Source organism: Sus scrofa, chromosome 14 (assembly GCF_000003025.6).
Source record: "Sus scrofa isolate TJ Tabasco breed Duroc chromosome 14, Sscrofa11.1, whole genome shotgun sequence".
Taxonomy (NCBI): domain Eukaryota; kingdom Metazoa; phylum Chordata; class Mammalia; order Artiodactyla; family Suidae; genus Sus; species Sus scrofa.
This window is the reverse complement of record NC_010456.5, coordinates 139,900,615-139,923,290: the sequence shown is the minus strand read 5'-3', so window position 1 is coordinate 139,923,290 and position 22,676 is coordinate 139,900,615. Positions and strand designations below refer to the sequence as shown.

General features: G+C 54.2%; 1 protein-coding gene across 1 annotated transcript in view; it reads left to right on the top strand.

Annotated features, from left to right (window-relative positions):
• The window catches only part of TCERG1L (transcription elongation regulator 1 like), a 183,190-nt gene that overhangs the window by 33,983 nt on the left and 126,531 nt on the right, over positions 1-22,676 (top strand). The window contains exon 6 of the mRNA XM_021073719.1: positions 5,824-6,009. Coding sequence (XP_020929378.1) covers positions 5,824-6,009 — 186 coding nt within the window. The remainder of the gene's footprint in view (positions 1-5,823; positions 6,010-22,676) is intronic.

Sequence of the window (22,676 nt, the reverse complement as noted above, 5' to 3'; positions counted from 1 at the left end):
AAGCACATGGTTAATTACTGTTTTGCTTAAAACATTGATTTTTATAAGTCATCCTTATGGGATAGCATTCCTGGCTTATCTCTTAGCTGGCTTAGCAGGTTTTTTTTGGCTGGAACACTTATCTCAGTTTATTTACTCAACTAAGGGAGTCTCTGTAGTCCTCTGGGGAAAGTGAGTTAGGATAATTACTTATCAGTCGAGCAATTCATTGAGTGCTGCTCATCTTCCAAGACTCGGCTCAAGAGGCGTCTCTGGGGAGCTGCTGGCATCCCAGGTCCCATCGGCCCGCGCCTCCCGGCTGGCATCCTCAGACCGCGCGTACCTGCAGTCATTACCTGCCTGCATCCCACCTCCTGAGGCATCGTCTTTCAGGCCTGAGCTGTGCGGAGATGCCGAGATGCCGAGATGCTCCATAAAAGTCTGACTGAGGGGGTGGGGGTGGGGGAAGGGGTGGAGAGGGAAGCAGGGAGCCGCCAGCAGCTCCCCCGACGCTGGGCTCCAGATGTTTCCTCCCGCGGATGTTCCTAAGCCCTCCTGCCACAGGGCACGCTGCCTCTCCCACCTGCCCGCGAGGATGGAGCTCACCTGTGCTCTCCGTGTCTTGGGGGGAGTGGGTCCTGCTCCCACACGGGTGCCTGGGTCTGCTTACTGTCAACACGCAGCGCACCTGGGCAGGGCGGGAGCCTGGCGGGAGCCTCTCGGGGGTGAATCGCAGACTCGCCTCTCTGTCTCCTCCACCAGTGGTGACAGTGATTGTATCAACGTCGTCATTAACTTCCTGTCTCCCCCGATCTTATTCAGGCAATTTTGTGAACTAACTGGTGAGTGATGCAATTTGATGTAACCAGATGAATTCAGAGCAGGTTAAAAACCACCTTTCCACTTCTTTTTTTTTTTTTTTTTTCTCCGTTTTGGTTGATTCATCATTTTTGACCGCAAAATCGTGTGCTGCTAAAACTCCCATCTCTAAAATGCCTTGGCACCTGTTTCTTTTTTTCTCTTTCGCTGGCCACACCCTCAGTATGTGGAAGTTCCCAGGCCAGGGATTGAACCCGCGCCACAGCAGTGATAACACCAAATCCTCAGCTGCTAGGCCACCGGGGAACTCTGGCACTGGTTTCTTTTAAATCGCTGTTAGTTACCTTCTCATTCTTTGCTGTGGTCATCTTCATTTTGAACAAAAGGTGAAGTTCATTAAACAAATGCGCCAGGTATCCTGTCCCTGAGGTCTGCGCTTGGCGCTGTCTTCTCCTAAAGGGAAGGCTGAGGATCGCACTTCCCTGAAGCCCTGGGTCCTGCCAGCAGGTCTGTCTCTGAATAGAGCCAACAAGTGGTTACATTCCAGTGAGAACACCTGCAGTGAAATCATGTAAAGCAGGAATCCAGAGGCAGGAAATCTGAATTTACAAAGAAACATTTCCATACAGCTTCAGAACTGCCTCATTAAACTGACGAGTGTGCACCCTAAAATGCTTACCCTATTTTGACCCCGAACACGTCCATTCTGGAACAGGTGATAAATGCACACATTGTCACATTTATTTATAATAGGCAACACCTACTCTGGTGGGGGCCGGTTAGTGAATACCTCTAATGTGTGGCAAGTCCACTGCCAGGAATACTGGGCTCCCACGAATAACTGGACATTTATTCTATGCCTTGTGGGAGAGCAGCGCGTGCAGCGTCCTGGCGGGTCAGCACCCATATGGCCAGACTGTGCCGCTGGAAACTTCCAGTTGGCTGCATAATAGAAGGTCAGCGGTACTCAGCTGGGGCACCACACAGACATTTTTATGTGCTAATTTACTCCATTGTATACTTTTTCTGTAATGTGTTTTTATTGTTAAGTAAGACAATATGCATTGAATAGTGGGGGGTTTTCCTGACTTTAAATCTGTTTGTGACCACGGAGAGACATCACTACAGCCCTGCCAGCACGTCCCAAATGCAGATCACGGATGCCAAGTGCTGGTGAGGATGTCACAGCAGGAACGCTCCTTCACTGCTGGTGGGATGCAGAGTGGTGCAGCCACCTTGAGAGGCAGTCTGGTCATTTCTTCCAAAAGGCTCAAGGCAGTCCTACCACGTGACCTCGCGGTCACATTCTTTGGTATTTCCCCAAGTGAGCTGAGACCCCAAAAAAACATGCACACAAATGTTTAGAGAAATTTTATTCATAATCATAATTACTTGGAAGCAAACAAGATGTCCTTCTGTAGGAGAAAAGATAAACTCGTCCATCTAGACAAAGAATATTATTTGCTAATAAAAAGAAAAGGGCTCTCGTGCCATGAAGAGATGCAAAGGAGGAATTCCTGCTGTGACAAAGTGGGTTAAGAATCTGACTGCAGTGGCTTGTGTTGCTGCAGAGGTGTGGGTTCAATCCCCAGCCCAGCGCAGTGGGTTAAAGGATCCAGCGCTGCTGCAGCTGCAGCTTAGGTCACAGCTTCAGCTCAGATTCAATCCCTGGCCCGGCAACTTTCATATGCCACAGGTGCAACCATAAAAAACAAAAGAAAAATACAGAGGAACTTGAAATATATCAGGCACACCTCGGAGATATTGCTGGTTTGGTTCCAGGCCCTGTTATTAGAGGAATGTGGCAAAAAAGCTTTTTTTGTTTGTTTGTTTGTTTTCCAAGTGCATCTGAGTGTTACATTTACACTGTAGTACAGTTGACTAAGTGTTCAATAGCGTTCTCTCAAACAATGTACAGACCTCAATTAAAAAGATTTTGTTGCTGAAAAATGCTACGCATCCTCTGAGCCGTTGGTGGGTTTGTCATCTTTTTGCTGGAGAATCTCTGCCTGGATGTTGAAGGCTGTGACCTAATCAAGGCGGTGGTTGCAGAAGGTTGACGTGGCTGTGGCAATTTCTTAAAACAAGACAGCAGTGTATTTGCCGCATCAGTTGACTTCCTTTCAAAAATGACTTTTCTGTCGCAGGCCATGCGGTTTGACAGCAGACATTCTGTAAAAACTGGAGTCAGTCCTCTCAAACCCTGCTGCATTATCAGCTAAGTTTGGGTCATACTGTAATGCCTTCATTGTCCTTTCAAAGTCTTCCCAGCGTCTTCACCAGGAGTAGATTGCATCTCAAGAAAACACTTTCTTGGCTCATCCCCGAGAAGCAACACTGCATGTCTTCAAGTTTTATCCTGAGATGCAGCGACTCAGGCACATCTTCAGGCTCCACTTCTAATTCTAGTTCTCTTGCTGTTTCCACCACATCTGCAGTGACTTCCACCCCTGAAGTCTGAAACCCCTCAAAGCCATCCATGGAGGTTAGACTCCACTTCTCCCAAACTCCTGTTGCTGTGGATCTGTTGACCTCTTCCTGTGATCACAAATGTTCTTACTGGTGTCTAGAATGGCACATCCTTTCTGGAAGGGTGTTAATTGACTTTGCCCAGATCCGTCAGAGGCATCACTATCTATGGCAGCTCTAAGCCTTACTAAATGCATTTCTTACCTAAGAAGACTTGAAAGTCAAAACGCCTCCTTGATCCACAGGCTACAAAATGGATGTCGTGTTCGCATGAAAACGGCATCTCATCAGAGCTTGTGGGTGACCAGAAGCTTTGTCAATGAGCAGTATTTTTGAAAGGCATCTAGTCTTTTATTTTCTCTGAGCAATAGGTCTCAACAGTGGGCTGAAAATGTTCTGTAAACCATGTTATAAACAAGCGAGCTGGCATCCAGGCTTCATAGTTCCCTTTGCAGAGCACAGGCGGGGGGGCCTGAGCATGATTCTTACAGATGCCAGGAGTCTCTGGTGGTCGACAAGCATTGGCTTCAGCTTAAAGTCACCACCTGCACTGGTTGCTTATTTAAACTACCCTGTAGGAGTTCCCGTTGTGGCTCAGTGGTTAAGGAACCTGACTAGTACCCATGAGGATGCAGGATCGATCCCTGGCTTGCTCCGTGGGTGAAGGATCCAGCGTTGCTGTGAGTTGTGGTGTAGGTTGCAGACGCAGCTCAGATCTGGCATTGCTGTGGCATAGGCCAGAGGCTACAGCTCAGATTTGACCCCTACCCTAGAAACTTCCTGATGCCGCAGGTGCGGCCCTAAAAAAAAAAAAAAAAAAGAAAATGAAAATCACTAATTATTGTAGCTGGAGCTTCACTCACCGCAGCTTCCCCCTCAGCACCTGCTGCCTCCCCCACACGTCGATGTTACTGAGGCGCTCCCTTCCTTGAGCCTCGAGACACGCCCTCCGCTGGCTTCAGACTTGTCTTTTTCCCTTTTTAGAGCAGCACCTGCGGCGTATGGAGGTTCCCAGGCTAGGGGTCCAATCTGAGCTGCAGCTGAGGTCTACACCACAGTCACAGCAACGCCAGATCCTTAACCCACTGATCAAGGCCAGGGATGGAGCCTGAATCCTCACGGATACTAGTCGGATTCGTAACCCCCTGCGCCATAAGGGGAACTCCCCAGACTTTTCCTCTGTGGCTTCCTCTCCTCCCTCAGCCTTCACAGAACTGGAGAGAGTTGGGGCCTTGCTCTGGACGAGGCTCTGGCTGAAGGGGAGCCTGGGGCTGGTTTGACCTTCTGTCCAGACCACTCACACTTTCTCCATCTCAGCAAGAAGGCGGCTTCTCTTTCTTACTGTTTAGTGTTCCCCGGAGTCGCACTTTCAACTTCCTTTGGGAACTGTTCCTTTGTGTTCACAACTTGGCTAATGGTACCAGTCATTGGCCTAGCTCAGCTTTCTTTCCTTTTTTTTTTTTTTTTTTTTTTTGGTCTTTTTAGGGCTACACCCACGGCACATGGAGGTTCCCAGGCTAGGGGTCGAATCGGAGCTGCAGTTGCCAGCCTACACCACAGCCATAGTGACACAGGATCTGAGCCACGTCTGGGACCTACACCACAGCTCATGGCAATGCCAGATCCTTAACCCACAGAGCGAGGCCAGGGATTGAACCCATGTCCTCACGGATACTCGTCAGATTCGTTAACCCCTGCGCCATGACGCGAACTCCTGTCTCAGCTTTCTACCTGCCTTCCTCGCTGGGCTTAGTTGTTTCCACTTTGCGGAGCTAAACAGACGGAACCTGTGGGGGAATTAGTTTCGCATTTGGCAAAATTCATAGAAAGTACAACACAAACTGTGAACCTTAATGCAGAGCAGGGACTCTGGGTGAGGATAATGGATCGGCGTCGGTGGTGCCGTCAGGGGTAACAGGTGCAGCACCTAATGAATAGGGTGAGAGGAGGGGAACAGGTGTGGGTGAAACTGTGAGAATTTCCTCTCCCTTCTGCTCAATTTTTCTGTAACCCTAGACCTGCTCTATAAAAAAATTACATTCAGAATCTGTGTATGCCCATCAGAGGACATTTGGAAAATAGGGAAAGACAGAAACCAAGAGAAAGTCTGCAGGCTCTGGCACTGAGTGTGCCCTTTGGATTTAAAGTAAGAGGCATGCGACTCTGTCCCTAAGAGCTAGGATGCTTGGCACCTCATCATCCAAGTGACAGTTTGTTGACTGAGTGGCTACATAGCGTGGAGATGGAATTGACGTAAACTGAATCTGCTTCCTTTACTGAACATGGTGTTGTGTGCTGCGGCAAAGTCGCTTCTCTCTAAGGCGGGCATGTCCCCTGATGACTGTACACGTCCGATGACACACAGCTCTGTGCACAGGTGACATCTGGGCACGTTGAACGTGCATCACATTTATTTCTGGGACCATGGCCAGGGCATGGACATGAAAGGGGTTCCCTTGCTCTTGTTTTCTGGGTGCTTGTCTGTTGCGGAATGAAATGGCCTCGTCTCTGTGGACACCAGGCATTCCTCGCTGACCTCCCTGTCCCCTTCTGCAGGTGGTTGTCACAACAGCCTTAAGCCTGTCGGCAGCAGCCCCACCATTGCCATTGCAGCTGCCGCCGCAGCCATGGTCTCTGTGGACGCCGAGAGACGTGGAGGCCCGTCCCCCTCCAGCGTGCAGCCCTGCCACTTCCTGACGCTGGCGCCCATCAAAATCCCCCTGCGGAAGGCGTCCTTCTCCGGTAAGCACAGAGCCCAGGCTGTCAAGGCCTCGGGCCGGCTCCAGCGTCCACAGCGTGTTGAGCGAGGCAGGGACACACCTGCTCTAGGTCTGTGGCTTCCTGGGTTCTCGTGCAGGACAGCCGGGCAGGAGACTCGGCAAGGCTTCCATGGGCTTGTTCATCTTCCAACCACACGACGGACCTCAAGGTCTTGTTAGTTAGTCACTCCAGGCATTTTCTGCCATAAAGCAGAGTGTTAAGTTTCTGTGTGAAGAGATGAGACGTCCCTTTGCCAAGTCTTTACGGGGAGTGATGCACACAGCTGAGGAATTTCTGTCTCATGTGTTGCTTGGAAGAAGTCAAGGCAATGTTCTAGAAGATGGTTAAGCATCTGAGTTAATGAAAGAAGAACTAGTACAAAGCCCTTACGGAGCCCTCGCTCCTCGCCTGGCCAGCTGGGCCTGCTCTGAACACACGGGTGGGTGGGGTCCTGTGCAGAAGCCACCAGAGCTGTGGCTGAGGAGGGGGAGCAGGTGTGAGTATTGGGTTCCTGCGTGCAGTGGGCGTTCTGTTCTGAGGCCTTGGGGCGGAGGTGGGGCTGGTCGACGATCTGGTGTCGGGAGCCATGCTGGATGCAGGGTGAGGGGCTCAGGAGGAGGTGGTCCTTGACTGGTTGCAGCCGTGTGGTCCAAACACATTCTCAGCCATACAAGCCCATCTGCTGACTGTCACCTGGTGAGCGCACGTTTGGGGCCACCCTTAAATGTAGCTGGAACGGCTGTGTTTCGTAAGGTCTGGAGGCACGAGCTAATCTTGCTATTTGAGTTTTAGTTTTTTAATGTGATTCAATAGGACTTGGATAGAAATTTTGTGGAATTATAATATGAATTTTATACTCGAGTTCATGCTGGAAGGATGTGCTGGTATCAGAGCCTGGATTGCAAGGTTCTCATTGACACACACTCTTTTTTCATGGCAGAAAGAGAAAAAAACCTAGTTTCATTACTTTCTAGTTTTGGAAGTGTTTTTGGTTTTCTGGTCTTCTTCTGGCAAGTCTGATGTGGTTTTCCCAGCATGGGACCTTGGCTTCTGCATTTCTGTGTTGGCCTGATGGATTCATTGGTCAATAGAATGCTGTATTCTCAAGAACCAAATCTTATTTCTATTTCAGCGTGTTTGTGAACATGCACTTAGGGTTTGATGGGGGAAATAAATAAAACACATGGATAATCTCTTGTGTGGAACGTAATTTATAGCTGTGTCAAGATTTTGGTTCAAATCCATCAGTCCATTGGCATTTATTAAGGATGACTTACTATTTTCTGAGCAAATTAATCTCAGAAAGAACCCGAACCAAACCCTGTGTACTCCGGGGACAGCTTCACTCTGCATGTCTCCTACGTGATTGATAAAGCGACATAATCATTAGGGTCTTTTCCATGTTTGTGTTTATAAGGCTCTCTAATCAAATTTGCTATAACGTGCATTCCGTCAGAAAAGGACACCTTCCCCACGACCGGGCTTGTAGATAACTGCCACAGCAGGGCCAGAAAGGCAGAGAGACAGCACTCAGCAGGTGGCTTCAGAAAGGGCCTTCGTAGACCTGTTGATCCTTTTGGTCTGAAACTCCCACCATTGCAGAGGGTGAAGCGGGAGCTTGGGGCCTGGGCCCACGAATGACCCCAGCCTGGCGGGCAGCCTCGGAGCTCTTTGGCCAATCTAGGCATCTGTGGTGGGCGGGGTTCTGCCCAGGGCTGCCCCTGTAAGTGGTTTGTGGGGAGGCAGGACCACCGAGTGAGGTCGCCCTGGCCCTCTGGTCTTGACGTCAGCAGAAGGGATTTGAGAGAGACTGGCCGTGCCCGTGATGAAACCCGTCCCAGAATTTCCCTTGAATATTTTAGAAAGGCCTGAAGGAGACTGAGGGCAGACAGTGTGTCTAGCAGAGCTGTTGTTTTAGCCACTGTCAGTGGCCCCGCAGAAGGAGGGTCCCTGAGACTGAAGAGCTGATGGTCCTGACGACCTTCTCAGGGAGGCCCAAGCGTCTGCTGAGACATTCCTACCCTGCCTTAGCACAGGTGCACTGCGAGGGGAGGGCAGAGGAGGAGGAGGGCTGGGGGGATGGGGCCAAGGGCACGGGAGGGCATCGACACCAAAAGAGATTTCATGGGCACGAAGAATACACCTCTCCATGAAGTTTGCTCCACATTCAAGTCGATTTTATAAAAGCTCATGAACTTTAATTTTCCTGCTGATGAGCGATCCTGTTTTTATTCAGAAGCTAATAATCCCTATTTTAGAGAAATGAGTTAGACTATATAAAAGCCAGTAAAAGCCAGATAACTTTAGAAACCCTATGCGGCTTAGCTTTGCTGTTCTCAACGGGGAGGGGGGGGCAGTTTTGTCCCCAGGGGACATTCCAATGGCTGGGGACGTTTTTTAGTCATCGAAACTTGGAGGTTGCTACTGGGCTCTAGTGAGTAGAGACCAGGGCTTCTGTTACACGTGCTACAACCAAGGACGGCCTCGTGGTAAGGAGATATCCAGCGCCTCCATCGCGAAATCCTGGTTCGTGTTCTAGAACGCCGAGAAACCCGGTTGCTGTGTGAAGATGCTCCCGTGGGAGAGTTCTGGTCCAGTAGCAGGAGGACCCCGAAAGGAAGAAGGCTTAGGACTGGAGAGATCAGCCTCAAGAGTGGCTGAGTCATATGCTGTGGACGTGATTTAGAATTTCAAATAAGATAGCCTGTTTATTTATTTACTTACTTATATTTTGTCTTTTTAGGGCCACAGCTATGGCATATGGAAGTTCCCAGGCTAGGGGTCCCATTGGAGCTGTAGCTGCCACCTACACCACGGCCACAGCAATGTGGGATCTGAGCCGCATCTGTGACCTACACGGCAGCTCACGACAATGCTGGACCCTTAACCCACTGAATGAGGCCAGGGATCAAACCTGTGTCCTCATGAATGCTATTTGGGCTCGTTAACTGCTGAGCCATGACAGGAACTCCAATACCGTATTTAAAGAACCCCTAGACCAGTTCTAAATTCAATCAAATGTGGGTTTTCTCTTTCGGGGTGTTGCTGACAGGTGCAGCCCTGTTAGTCCTGGCGGCTGCTCTGCGCAAGGACACTGCGCCCATCCGGGGGCTCCTGCTGACCTTGTGCTCGCAGTCCATTCACTCACCTTCCCCTTCCAGCCTGTGAGTCGCCCGCTGTTGGTTGTGTCGCCCTGTCCCTGGCAGAGAGGGGCACCCGGGTACGCACATCGCCCGCAGTTTCTCAGCAGCTGTCCACTCTCTGTAGTGGACACCCACAGGCTTGATACAGCCTGTTCTGCTTACGTGACTTCTTTCCGATTTCTCCCACGTTTGTTTGTGAATCAGCCGCGAGGGAGGGGAGCGTAGGCAGAGCTGAGGGTTGACCTGGAGGGGTTTCGTTTGTGGGCACTCAGCGTTTGTGGGAGCCAGTGGTTGAAGGTAGGGGTGCTGTGGCTCCCTTTCCTTCTGGTAGGTCTCAGCTAATCCACAGTTGCGTTGTCCCTAAACCTTAAGAGTTTCAGGTTAAAGAAGGAACACATTTGTGAGAAAAGTGTATCTTGTCTCCTATCTATTTCTCAGTTTTTAAGGAGAACGTGAAACTTATCAGGGGAAAATATGAGCCGACGTATTAAGAACCACTCTCCTGGCTGGAGCCTGCCTGACCTGCACCCCCTCAGCTGTGCTCCTGCATGTCATGTGGAAGCTGGAGGCAGGTGCCCACCCTGGGGAGATACAGGTGCCAGGCAACTCCAGCATCGGCCCCTGTGTGATGAAATAAATGAAGCGATTTTTAAAGAATGAGGGTAACTATTTTTAAACTTTTGCCCACCATTTCATAAGCATTCGAGGGAGAAAGTTAGAATAGGAGTGAGCGCCGTGGTCTCCAATACAGCAAGAGACTGTCGAACGCAACTAATAAAAAGTACCATCTGCCTCGGAAGGCATTTACCACCTGTTCCTTTGCTTCCAGAACCATTTAATGGTCTAAATTTAACACTGTGTCCTGCCACAGAACAGCTGGGAAGTGACGGTTCTTTTTTCTACCAGGAACTCACCAGCCAGGCACATAACAAGGCAGGAAGGTCGCTGAGCCAGGCTCTCCACGCAGTGCTCCGTGGGGCTCTCTGCTCCGCCGGCTGGTGGGATCTGCGAATGCTGGAGCGGGCTCCCCAGAACAGCGACCCAGCCCTGGAGATTCAGGCTTTTCTCTTCTTGTCTGAGAACTGCGACCTCCTCCATTCGAATCAAAAATGTCATGCATATTAACGTTGTAGAGATTTGTAGAGACACAAATTCTGTTGCAATGTAATTGCTTACACTCCACAGTGCCTGGGACTCTTCTGGGAGAAAGATATATGTGTTTCTGATGGAGAGATTGAGCTGCTTTTGGTAGAAAAAAATATTGGATTTTAACAAACCCAAATGGACTTTGTAGAGTCTGTTTTTCACACGAGAGGTCATATTAAAGATGCAAGATACGCACAGGCAAACCAGTGTCATGAGGCTCAGGCCGTGTCAAGTGCAGCGTTTTCTAAATGGAGAACCTGCTGCAAATCTTTCCATCAGGAAGTAGGCATGTTTTCGGTTTCGTACCTAGAAAAGTCTTCCTGGTTAGGGTTTGGGTTCGGGTTAGTCCTCTAGAGAAGCAACCTGCGTGCTGTCGCCTTCCCTGAGACACCAGCTGTGTTCACCACCTGCGCTGCTAGCTCCAAATCACCCTTTCTTTGCAAAGAAAACGTGGCAAATCCACCAGGCACATGCGGGCGTGTGTGTATGTTTATTCCAAGTACAAAGAAGGCCGATACCCCTTGGAGCCCAAGAAAAGAGATGTTTCTGTTCCCCTAGCGTCCCCCTCCACCCAGCCTCCACCCTCCCCCGGAATAATTACTTCCTGAATACGCGCCAGTCATTCCCATGCTGTTTTTGGAAATACGTTTATGTTTAAGCATTATTTCTTTTTTCTTTTTCTTTTTTTCTTTTTTTTTGGTCTTTTTGCCTTTTCTTGAGCCGCTCTCGCGGCATATGGAGGTTCCCAGGCTAGAGGTCCAACCGGAGCCACAGCCACAGCAACGCGGGATCCGAGCCGCTTCTGCGACCTACACCACAGCTCTCGGCAACGCCAGATCCTTAACCCACTGAGCAAGGCCAGGGAACGAACCCGCAACCTCACGGTTCCTAGTCGGACTCGTTAACCATTGCGCCACAACGGGAACGCCTCAAGCGTTATTTCTAACAGCATAGTTCAGAGTTTCGGCACTTTTTGAATTTTACGTCAGTGTAATCATGGTTGGTGGATTCTCCCGTGATGGCCTCTTTTCCCTAAAACAATTTTTTTTGTGTAAAGTCGTCTCCCCCGGCGCTTGTAGGTGTGATGCTGTCGCGTTCACTTTGGTGCTGCATTTGTCGGTTTCTATGAATCCGGGTAAACAGACCACGCGCCTCCGATCCACTGTCGGGAGGCAGGTGGGCAGTTCCCTGAATGACCAGGCACAGCTGTCCCCTCCTTCCTTTTGGACGCCTGCCCCCCCGTTACCCATCCTGGGTTCGGCGGGGGGAATCTTTGCACAGAACCGGGGTGTGCAGGACCCTCTCTCGGGTGTGCCACGCGCCCTCATCCTGGGTAGTAACTCACCCGACTTTATCTCAGGCCCGTTTCTCCCGCAGGCTCTAGGCTGACAGGCCCAGTTTTTCACTGGATGCTTCCTGCTGGGCGACTGGTATCTCAAACGACGCTTTCTAAGAAAAGCATCGATTTCCTACCCATGGTCCCGCTCGTAAAAAGAGCCAAAGAACTGGTGTCTCCCGGGGTCTTCGGGGTCCGCGCTCTCCTGCCCTGATTCCGAGACCACAGCCCAGTCTGCCTGGCGTCTGAGCCCAATACCTCCAGGCGTCCTGGGGGGCCTCCTTTTGCCTGATAACCTCACACGGGGCCTCCTGACCCAGACCCCAAGCCCGACCTCTCATCCGGACCCACTCAGCTCCCGCCTCAGAGGCTGCTGCTCGGGAGCACCCTGCTCCCCCCTCTCCCACCTCTCAAATCTCTGCACCAGACCACGCCACCCCCTGCTCCAAACTCCCAAACACTGTCTCCCCTGGAGCTTAGAAGCGACCCCAGACTTTTCCCAGAGGGTCTGCTGCCCACTGCATGTGACCTCCACCTGAGCCTCTGCTGCCACTGAACCCCCTCTGCTTTCACACCGTGTACCCCCCCCAGCTGTGCGGCTGCCTCAGGCCCTTTGCACTGGCCACTGCCTCCCCTTCGAGGTGCTCCTGCATCACTCAGGCCCAGCGGAGCAGCCCCACGGCCCTCTGGTTCTAAAGTCTCAGGAATCAACACTCTGTCACCTGTTTGCTTCCTCCGGAGCGTTTCTCATTGTCTGGAATTATCTTGGCATCTGCTTCTGGCTGGTTTTCTCTGCTGCCCTCCACCCGCTGAAGGTGAGATCAGGAGGCCAGGCCTCTCTGTCCTATTCACCCCCAGTTTCATGCCAAGGACAGTGCTTGGGGCAAAGCTGTTGCCCCTTGATGCTGCTGTGGGGCATCGGCGCCCTGTGTTCTCGGTAAGAGAGCGGGGGGTGGGGACAGGCCTGCTCCACCAAGCTCGTCTTCTTCGAAGCTCGACCCTCACAGGCGAAGTGGGGAGCCACATGCCAGGCTTTCCCAGCGGCGCCTTCCAGCTGCTCCTTGACTGGACGGCCAATCGGAGCTCAGCAGAAACCAGGCTCTTTTTTTCTGTCTTCTGAGGGCCGCACCTGCAGCACATGGAGGTTCCCAGGCTAGGGGTGGAATTGGAGCTGCAGCTGCTGGCCTACACCACAGCCACAGCAACACGGGCTCCGAGCTACGTCCGTGACCCACACCACAGCTCGCAGGCAACACCAGATCCTTAACCCACTGAGCGAGGCCAGGGATTGAACCCACAACCTCACGGATCCTGGTCGTGATACGTTTCTGCTGCACCATGATGGAAACTCCGAGAAACCAGGCTCTTTTCGAAGGACTTCAGAGGAGTGGCTGTTCTCCAATTGCCAGATTCTTGAAGACTGGCCTTTCCTGAAATCCCAAACTTTCACCCTGAGACACCTCTTGGACCCTGTGCAGCTGAGGGACAGAGTGGGAGGTGGTCGAAGACCCAAGTTCCGAAGCCTGGAAAGGGAGAGCAGGCCTGGACCGCAGCCCCATCCCGAGGGCTCTGCCTTTCTTCTCTGGGCGCCACCACCTCCAGCCCCTCCCTCATCACCCTCCCGCCACCTGCCCCTTGACTGGACTGCCGATTTGGAGCTGAGCAGGAGCCAGCCTCTCTCTTTTTGTTTTCCTTTTGGTCTTTTGAGGGCCGCACCCCTCCCCCTCCCCCCTCCCCTACCCACCCCTCCCCCATCATAGTTCTCATTCAGGACTAGAGCAGTTGTGCTAAAATCCATGGCCTGATGACCACGACTCTGGTCAGGCTGCTGGGGCTGTGGGGACATGACCAACCCAAGCAGAGAGGGCAGCGAGGCCACACTCACACACATCAGGCATGTGGTCTGGACCCCGGGGCTCATGCTCTTCTGGGGTGGGGGGTGGGTGGGTGGGGATGGAATTTTTAGAAGGATCCCTGAAGGGCTGAGAAAACAGGTCCGCCCGCAGACGGAGGGAGGAGGGGAGAGCCAGGAAGACTGGTCTCCAGTGGGGAACAGCCTCTAAGAGGCTCGGCTGCTGCATCCGATGCTGTCGCCATGGCCACCAGCCAGAGCGCTGTCTCTGCGTGTAAGTCCCTGTGACTTGGCGTGAAGCTTTCTGTAGCCAGAGCAGCTGCCCCTTCCTGGGCCGGGCCTGTCATCTGACCCGTGATAACTGTGCTGTTGTAACAGCATCCGAGGCCAGTGTCTGAAGAGTGGCATCTGGTTGGGGATGCAGGAGGGGACGAAGCACCCTGGTGTCTGCGCGCTGTAGGGTGGGGTCCAGGGAGCACCTAGGGGCATCCGCAAGCCCAGCCGTCCGGTCTTAATTCCCAAACGACCCGCTTGGGGCATGAATAAGATCAACAGAGGGCTGCACACGTGTTGGGGACAGAGTAAGAGCTCCTGAGCCTCTAAAAAGACCTGACCGAGTGGCCCAGACCCCACAAAGCCCTGCCCACCCCCGCAGCCCCAGAAAGCTCTCTGCTCTCCACCCCGGCAGAGTCAGCCGTCGGCCCTGTGGTCAGGCAGGGGGTCAAAGCGCTGGCCCAGGAGCCAGGGTTGCAGGTGTGCCTGGGCAGGTGCGAGCTGCCTTCTGCAAGCAGAGCTCTCTTCACAGGTGGAGACCCGTGTCCAGGTTCTTCTGTGAGAGGGCGGACAGGACCGTCTGTGCCGGGTTCCCAGCTCCCAGCCCGAAAGCTTTGCTTTCCCACAGAGGTTGAAAGGGAGGAGGCCATGGCTTGCGTTCCCACCAAGCCGGCCACGTGCGCGTGCCCGTGGGCCAAGGCCAAGGTCAGGTGGACCTGGGGGAGCCAGCGGGAGCTTGTGCTTCCAAGTTTTGCCGGGGGACGAATGTGTCATTTGCTGATGTGCACATGTGGAAGGGGACCTACGTACACGCGAGGCTTTTCACGAGAGAACAGGAGTTCCCGTCATGGCGCAGCAGAAACGAATCCACTTGGAACCATGAGGGTGCAGGTTCTGTTCCTGGCCTCGCTCAGTGGGTTAAGGATCCGTCCGGCGTTGCCGTGAGCGGTGGTGTAGGTCGCAGACGCAGCTTGGATCTGGCATGGCTGTGGCTGTGGCTGTGGCCGTGGCCAACAGCTACAGCTCCGATTTGACCCCTGGCCTGAGACCCTCCATATGCTGCGAGTGTGGCCCTGGAGAGGACAGCTCTTGTCTGGGACTCACAGATGCAGAGCTGGGGACCAGTGGCGTGTACATGCTGTGTCACCCTGAAGGATCCAGATGTCCCGAGACGCTGTCCCCCTTTGCTTTCCTTTGTTTTAATTGGGATGTCGCATCTGCTGAGGCCGCTGCTGAACCTGCACCTGTCTACTCAGGACGATGGACTCTTCCCGCAAAGTGTGTAGAGAAAATCCGAATTTTCTTAAGTAGATTTCCTTAATCCCATTCCCCACCCAATACCCGCCCCCTCAATTCCTGAGCACCTCCAGTGTGGTTCCCAACTTGATGGGACCAGGTCAGCGACCACCGCGTCCTGCCCTTTCTGGGGCTGGTGGGTCCTGCGGGGAGCCAGGCCGGGTACATAGGACATGAACCCGGTCCTAGGATGGGTGCCCCCAGCAGCCCATGAGCATGGGGAGAGGGGCTGGTGAGGTGGGCAACGGGAACCTCTAGGGGTGTGAGCCCCCTGGCGGTAGGGTGGCTGAAGGTCCAGCATATTCTTCAAGCAAGGAGGAAGGAAGCCGGGTTCTTTTCCCACCCATCTTGTGAGGGCAGCTCCCGAAGCCTCTAATTCCCTGGCCTGTCTGCCCACCCCACACCTAAGCCCAAACTGCTACTCAGACGCAGCCCCGGGGCAGCAAGAGTCCTAGTGGCTGTGGGCGGAGGCCCCTGGCATCCGGGGTGAGCACTTTGGGAGTGTAGGGGGCAGCGGGCAGTGCCAAGAGCCAGGTGCAATGGGGCCCTCTGCAAACCAAGCTGGTTGGGTGACACCGCCGGTGGGCGGGGTTGGTTTTGTGACCTGGCCTCCCCTAAAGGTCATAACCATCCAAGCTCAGGGGTGGGGCCATGGAGACGGTAGACTCTTCTCAAGCCGTGACAGTTCTTGCCAGGGTGGGGGCAGGGCCTGGATGCCCGCGGTGTGGGCGCAGAGCATCTTCCGAAAGAGGCTTCTGTAAAAGGGACTCCCTGGCTCCCAGTGAACTGAGATGCTGACCTGGAGAGGAGGTCCTCGGGTTCCAGGACATCCTTCAGCCCCCCGGCCTCTCTTGTCCTTAGGACACCTCGCCCCCTCGGGGGTCGGATGGTGACATTGGCCGGGCCAACAGGAAGGAGCTGGGTGAGGGGCAGGCGGTGACTGTGCGGAGAGACGGGGCCATGACTGGGCTCGGCCCTCGGGACCATCCGTGCACGGTGGGTGTTCAGTGAGTGTCCACGGGAAAGGGAGGCAGCCCGTGGACGTAGGAAGAAGAGGCCAGCAGAACCACCGTGAAAAGCAGAGGTCCATGGAGGTCCAAGCACCAGACCCACAGTGGGGGCCCTGCGGAGATTCAGAGGGTGTGTGAATCAGGGGGAGCCCCAGGGGCTAAAGGGTGCCGTGACCTTATGGCTGGTGGCAGAAAAGGGGCTGCGTCCCGAGGACCCAGCAGGGTGATGTCGCCTGAGGGGTGTCTGCTCTGAGGAGCTGTGAATCCACGGATCAGGGGCCCCGCACTTTCCAAGGTCAGGGCAGCCCCACCCAGGCCACCAGGCGCAGCTCCTGCGAATGCCGTCATGGTCTAGTGCTCTCGCATCAGCCCGCTGGGTCTTTGTCGTACACGCAGGGCCCCTGCGTGTCTTCCATTGTGCTCGTTTGTTCTGTTTTGGACACAGCCAGGGTCGGGGGTGGGGGGGGGCGCTTCCCCAGTGACACTGTTGGCGATGCTGGAGCTTGGACCAGGCCGATGGTGACGGGGGGAGTGGTCTGACCTGGGTTCATACTGAAAGTACACACGGCGGGCTGGTTGGCAGACTGCGTGTGGGTGTGAGAGAAAGACCGGATCAGGGTGGCATCGAAGAGCTGTCCCGAGCATCTGGGCAGATGGAGGTACCCGTCATCACACAGGACCATCTGGCAGGGCTGCCTTGGGGCTCTTTCTCTGACCTGCTTCTTCCTGCGGCATCGGACTGCATCGCTCTCGCCTTAAACGGCATTCTTCTGTGAAAGCCCCCTACTGCTGGTCTTAATTTCTCTCATCTGATTTTTTTTTCTCTCATCCTGCTTGGTTTCTCAATCCAAGCAGACCTGGCTCCTCCATGCCACAGAAACAGCTCTTACTGTGGTCACCAAACACTGGATTTTCCTGAATGCGTTTTCTGTCCTCCATCCTGACCGTTTATCAGCATTCGATGGGCTTCCTCACTTTCGCCTTCTCAATACATCCTTGTTTGATTTGCGTCTGGGTTGCCACAAGCCTGGGTAATCCCGCCTTCTGGGGTGCAGCTCCCCATGCCCTGTGTGCCCCCTGTTGCCGCCACCCTCCAGAGACAGAGCCAGCCCAGGTTCAGTCCTTCCTTCTCAGCCTATACACTGCTTTGCAACACAACTGCCTGAGGGATGGGTCCAAACTCCCAGAACCCCCCCCCCAGTCCCATGGCTCAATTGTCACCTCCACTGTTATCCCCCGATTTCTGCCTCTAAGGCTCTCCCAGTTCCAGACTTGTGTGTCTAGGTGTGTCTGTGACATTCTCACTTGTATGTTAAGAGCCACCTTGCACTGAACAGATCCTACTGGGCCTGAATGTCCTTGTAAGTCCCTCACATAAGCCATAATGTTTATTGTACTCATTTTTCTCAAGGCAGCATCTGGGGGAAATAAAACAGTAGGGGCTGTGGGGTGGGAGGAAGGGCTCATGCTGGACATGGCTAAGGGCTGGGAGGCAGGGACCCCCGTGGCTCTCTGGGCCTCTGTGGTCTCTGAGGCTGTGCTCTTGTTCCTGGAGAGGTTGCGTAGGTGTGATACGAGGCCGGGGTCCACAGGGAGGAGCTCACTCCCCACACCAGCCAATCTGCATGAATCATGTAGGGAGTAGACATTCTCCATGTTTCATAGAATCATTATGTTTGTTAAAGATTCATCTGGACTTGTAAAAGGACAAGTGAAAGGATATGTGCAAGATACAGAACCCAATTAGTGAATAAGCAAAGGATCTGATAGATGTTTCTCCAAAGAGGACGTACGTGTAGCCTATAGACCCGTGAAAAGATGCTCGGGATCATTAGCCATCCGGAAATGCAAAGCAAAACCACAGTGAAGCCCCACTTCGCACCCGCCATGGCTAAAGTAAAAAGGCGACAATGATAGTGTTGGTGAAGGTGTGGAGAAGTTGGGACCCTCGTACCTGCTGGAGGGAATGCAAAATGGCACAGCCACTCGGGAGGCAGCCCGGGGTCCCCAAGGGGCTGAACGTAGAATTCCCGGAAGACTCGGCAGTTCTGCTTCCAGGTACAGACCCAGGTGTAGACATGTGCTTTCACACGTCCACACAGACCCTCGTACCCAGGTGTTCACAGCAGGGTTATTCAGAGCGGCCCCCAAGTGGAAACAGCCCGGATGTTCTCCAGCCAGTGAGCGTGGGCGTTAAATGTGGTCCATGCACCCGTGGAACGTGAGTCAGCAGAACTGGGGCGCCGACATGGGCACGCTTGGAAAACGTTACAAAAAGTGAAAAAGTTGGTCTCCCCAACCAAGTTCTTCCACGACTCCGTTTATATGAGATGTGCAGACTAGACAGAGCCACGGAGACAGAGAGTAGATGAGGGTGGGATGGGGGGTCCCGGGTAGAAAAGGAAAGTGATTGCTAAGAGGTCGGGGGTCTCGTTTTGGGCGACAGAATTTTCCAAATTTGGTTGTGGGGACAGTCGTACAACCCTGCGCATCGCGTGAAGACCACCGCCTTGGACGCTTGAAGTGGGTGAGCCAGAGGGTGGGAATTAGAGCTTCAGAAAGCTGTTACAGCGAAACAAATGTGTGCGCAGCCCCAGTTCACCCCCGCCCCCTCCTGCGGGCAGCTTCTCGGGGAGGGTGCCGTGCCCCCGAATGAAGAGACGTGTGGAAACCACCTCGGGCCCCAGCCGTTAAGCATTCCTCCAGGAGAGAGCGGGCGTGGTCTGTCCTACCCACTAATTTCAGTAATTTTTTTTTTAATTTTTTTTTTCTTATTAGGGCCATAGTTGTGGCACATGGACGTTCCCAGGCTAGGGGTAGAATCTGTGCTGCAACTGCTGGCCTACGCCACAGCCACAACATGGGATCCTTAACCCACTGGGGGAGCCAGGGATCGAACCTGCGTCCTTTTGGATACTAGTCTGGTTTGTTAGCACTGAGCCACAATGGGAACTTCGGTCATTTTCAGCCCTTCCTTGGTATCTTGGTAGATCTGCATGACTGTGGCCATGGGCACATCTGAGGCCCGGGTCCTTCATCAAGGGATGCCCAGGCCTGAGAGGTGGGAGCTGGGATGTCCCCCACTGCCTGCTGCACTGGTCTGGCCCCTTGCCCAGGCCGCTGGACTGGAGGGATGGGGGCCCAGGAGGAGGGGCTGTGGGCGTGCTGGATGGACGGATGGGGGACGCGGGGCGGACTCAGAGCCCGAAGGGGGCCAGGCTGGCAGCTCTGAGATGGGGTCAGAGAGGAGGACCTGCCATCGTTTGCAGTGTCTGCTGCTGCAGGATGGGCTAGGCCTGGATGCCTCGACCTCCTGAACACTGAGACAGGAAAGCTGCCATGGCACCTGTAAGCCGAGAGTCCACATCCTGGCCAGACGCGAGGCCAGAGCAGCACCCACACATCCTGCGAGTTAAGTAACTGGTAAAACTGTGAAATGGACCTAACCGTTTTCCCGACTGCACGGAACGTTATTTTGGTATTTGTGTTCACACGTTTGGGAGCGGCTGCTCACACCCTTTCCTGCAGTGATAACAGGGAGGTGACCTGCAGGCCAGCGTTGCTTGTAGCAAGCAGTCCTGCCAAAACCGCCGACGAGCCTTCAGTGTCTCAAAGAAGGAGGGAAATTGGGAAACGCACGGCTTTGCCGGAGGGAATGGTTCGGTTTACCAGCTGCTGTTTCTTTCCCTTTTTTCAAACCCAGATAGCGGTTCCTCCTGTGTCTGTAACGTCCTGCCCTCACCAGCGCCCTGGACCAGGACTGGACCTGGCAGCCAGGAGCCGCTGGCTGTGGTCAGGATGCTCAGAAGCCCCCATCGTCCCCCAGAGAACAGACAAGAGGCGTCCCACGTCCTTCTCACGGAGGAGCAGGCAGCCGGGGTGGGTTCCAGAGGCAGGACGTCGGCTGCAGGGAGCAGCCTCCTTTCTTCCCAGCGCTGCCCTGCCCTCCCAGCTCCCTGCTTCCCAGGCTGCGGTTCTGGCACCGCCTGATGGAGGGGCTGGATTCTGGTGCCTCCAGGCAGCCAGCTGCCCCCGCCTCCACTCCAAACCCCGTGTTTGCAGGTCTGCCCCTCCGCCAGCCCTTCTGGAATGTTTCAACTCTCCAGGGAGAGCAGCACAGAAATGTAGCCCCACGGAGCTTCAGAGGAAGCAGCGGGAGAGGCTCAGGTGTGGCCCCCTCTGCTCCGGGGATGGGTTTGGGGTTGCCGTCGGGAGCAGTTAGACCCACAGCTCTGGATGCGTCTCCGCGGCTTCTGCGTCAGGATCCCTTCAGGCTGGAAACCTCACACTCATCACACGTTTCCTCACAGGGGAGCCACGCCAAGGAACTGGCTTGATCTTTCTGCCTCATTTTAAAGCGGATAAGGATCAGAGGGCCTGGCATTCCCATCCAGAATCCGTAACGTTTCCTCTGGTTTGCTCGGAGACTCACACAGGTTCACGCTGTGTGCACAGGCGTGCAGGATTGTGTGCAGGGTGTGCGCGAGGGTGTGCGAGGGCCTGCGCTGCCGGGGGTGGGATTTGGGCAGGACCCGAGGCCGGGGGACCAGGGCTGGTGCTGTGGGGTGGAGGGAGGCAGCGGATTTCAGAACCATTTGGAAACGAGGGGACGCACCAGACTTGGGGACCCGTCCAGGGTGGACGGTCGGGAGAGAAGTCCGCAAGGATGCGTCCTGAGAGCCCCTTGGCTGTGCTCTTTTGTGCTTCTTTTCATCATCTCTTTGTCCTGTCTTTTCTTTCTTACTCTCCTGCCTCCGGAAACTTATACCTTGTTTCCGCGGTGGGGCTTGGGGCTTGTCTGGGGGCGTGGGTATGTGAGGGCACTGAAGGCAGGGACCCCAGCGGGGGCAGGGGGGACACAAGCCACGTGCAGTGGACGCCTCATCTACGCACTCACGTCTCGAAATTTGATCACAGTGGGCCAGAGCGTAGGTTACAGCTAACGCACATGCTCAAACAGGGGCTCCTTTCTAGAAATTAATTGAAATGCACACACGAGGCGCTACTCACGCCCAACACAAAATAGCTTTGAGTCATGTGACGTTCCTTGCTCCTTCTAGTGAAAATGTGCCAGTTGTGTGGTGTGTGTGTGTCTGGTATGTGTGTGTGGTGTGTGTGTGTGTTCATGTGTGTGCTCACAGCTGCGCACAGGCATAGTCCATCTTCCCACCTCTCCCTGAGATGGTGCTGTGTTCATTGCTGAATGAAGTCACTGTCTGCCTCTCTGCACACCCATGACCTTGGGAATCCCTGAGCCCAGCCTCCTGAGAGTTGGATGCAGAGGGTGTCTGGGGAGGGGGTTTGAACACAGTACTAGTGACTCTGTCCCTGGAGCATGTAACTCTGGGTGCCAACCAGTGGCACCCCTGCCTTTGGTGCTTAGAGGAGGATGATGCCAAAGGGCATCTCACCCCCTGCCTGGTGATGGTCCCACCTGGGGGGCAGAAGGTGAGCCCAGGCTGCTCTCTGAAGGGAGCCTTGCCTCTGCTCTGACTCTGGCCACAGCCCCGGGGAGCCCTGGGTTCTGCACAGGCAGGCACAGGCGTCACAAGGAGGAGCCCTGTGCAGGGGTGCGGGGAGGAGGGCTGTCTGAAGGTCCCATGCTGGGGGGACCTTTGTTGGGAGAGGATGCGGAGAAGATGCGGGTGGACAGGACGCGGGTGGAGAGGATCTGGGTGGAGAGGATGCAGGTGGAGGGGACACGGGTGGAGGGGACGCGGGAGGGGGGACGCGGGAGGAGGGGACGCGGGTGGAGAGAGGATGTGGGTGGAGGGGATGCAGATGGAAGAGAAGGCTCTGTGGAAGGAAGTGAGTGCCCTTTACAAGTGAAATTACTGCAGGCACTTAGGAAGCTAAAGCCGATGTAAACCTCTCATAATTTTTTTTTAATTTTATTATTTTAAACCTATTAACAACCTATGATGTGGGCTGCTATTTCCAAAAATAATTAATCATAGGCAAACTCAAAGAATTCCGAGGAGGTTAAGCTGGCAGGCCTGCCTAATGGATTAAATGCTGTAATTAATATTGCTCCTGCGGCCTCCTTCCCCGCCTCTGTAATCATGTTTCACTGACACTTTTCCCAGTGTGCGGTGGGTCACAAGCCCTGCTCTGCATGCCAGTGGCAGAAATACCAGTGAGGCCCCTTGGAGAAAGTGTGAGAGCCTGCTGGCCCTTCTTCACACAACGCTGTCTCCTGGGCCTTCTGTGCTCTGGTGAGGAGGAGGCGCCTGGATGCAGGCTCAGTTCCAGGAGGCACCTGGGGTCCGGGCATGATTGGCGGTGACAGCCCCAGTGTTGTCCCATCTCTAGGCAGGAACTTGCCTTTTTCCAGGTGCCGCCACAACTGCCCTGAACGGGCTTTTGTCCACTGGCTGCCCTATAGGACCTGCCTCTTCCTGTAATGACCACAGCCCCTCCTGCTCCCAGGCTACTGCCCCAAGGCCAGGGTGTCCCGGCCAGGAAGACGCCTGGCCACCTATGCTCAGGAGACAGAGGTGCGCTAGGTCTTTGCTGGCCTCCGATCCGCCAGGGGAACAGCATCAATCTTCTAGACAGCAGTGGGGCAGGTGGGGGCGCCCGGACCCTTGAGT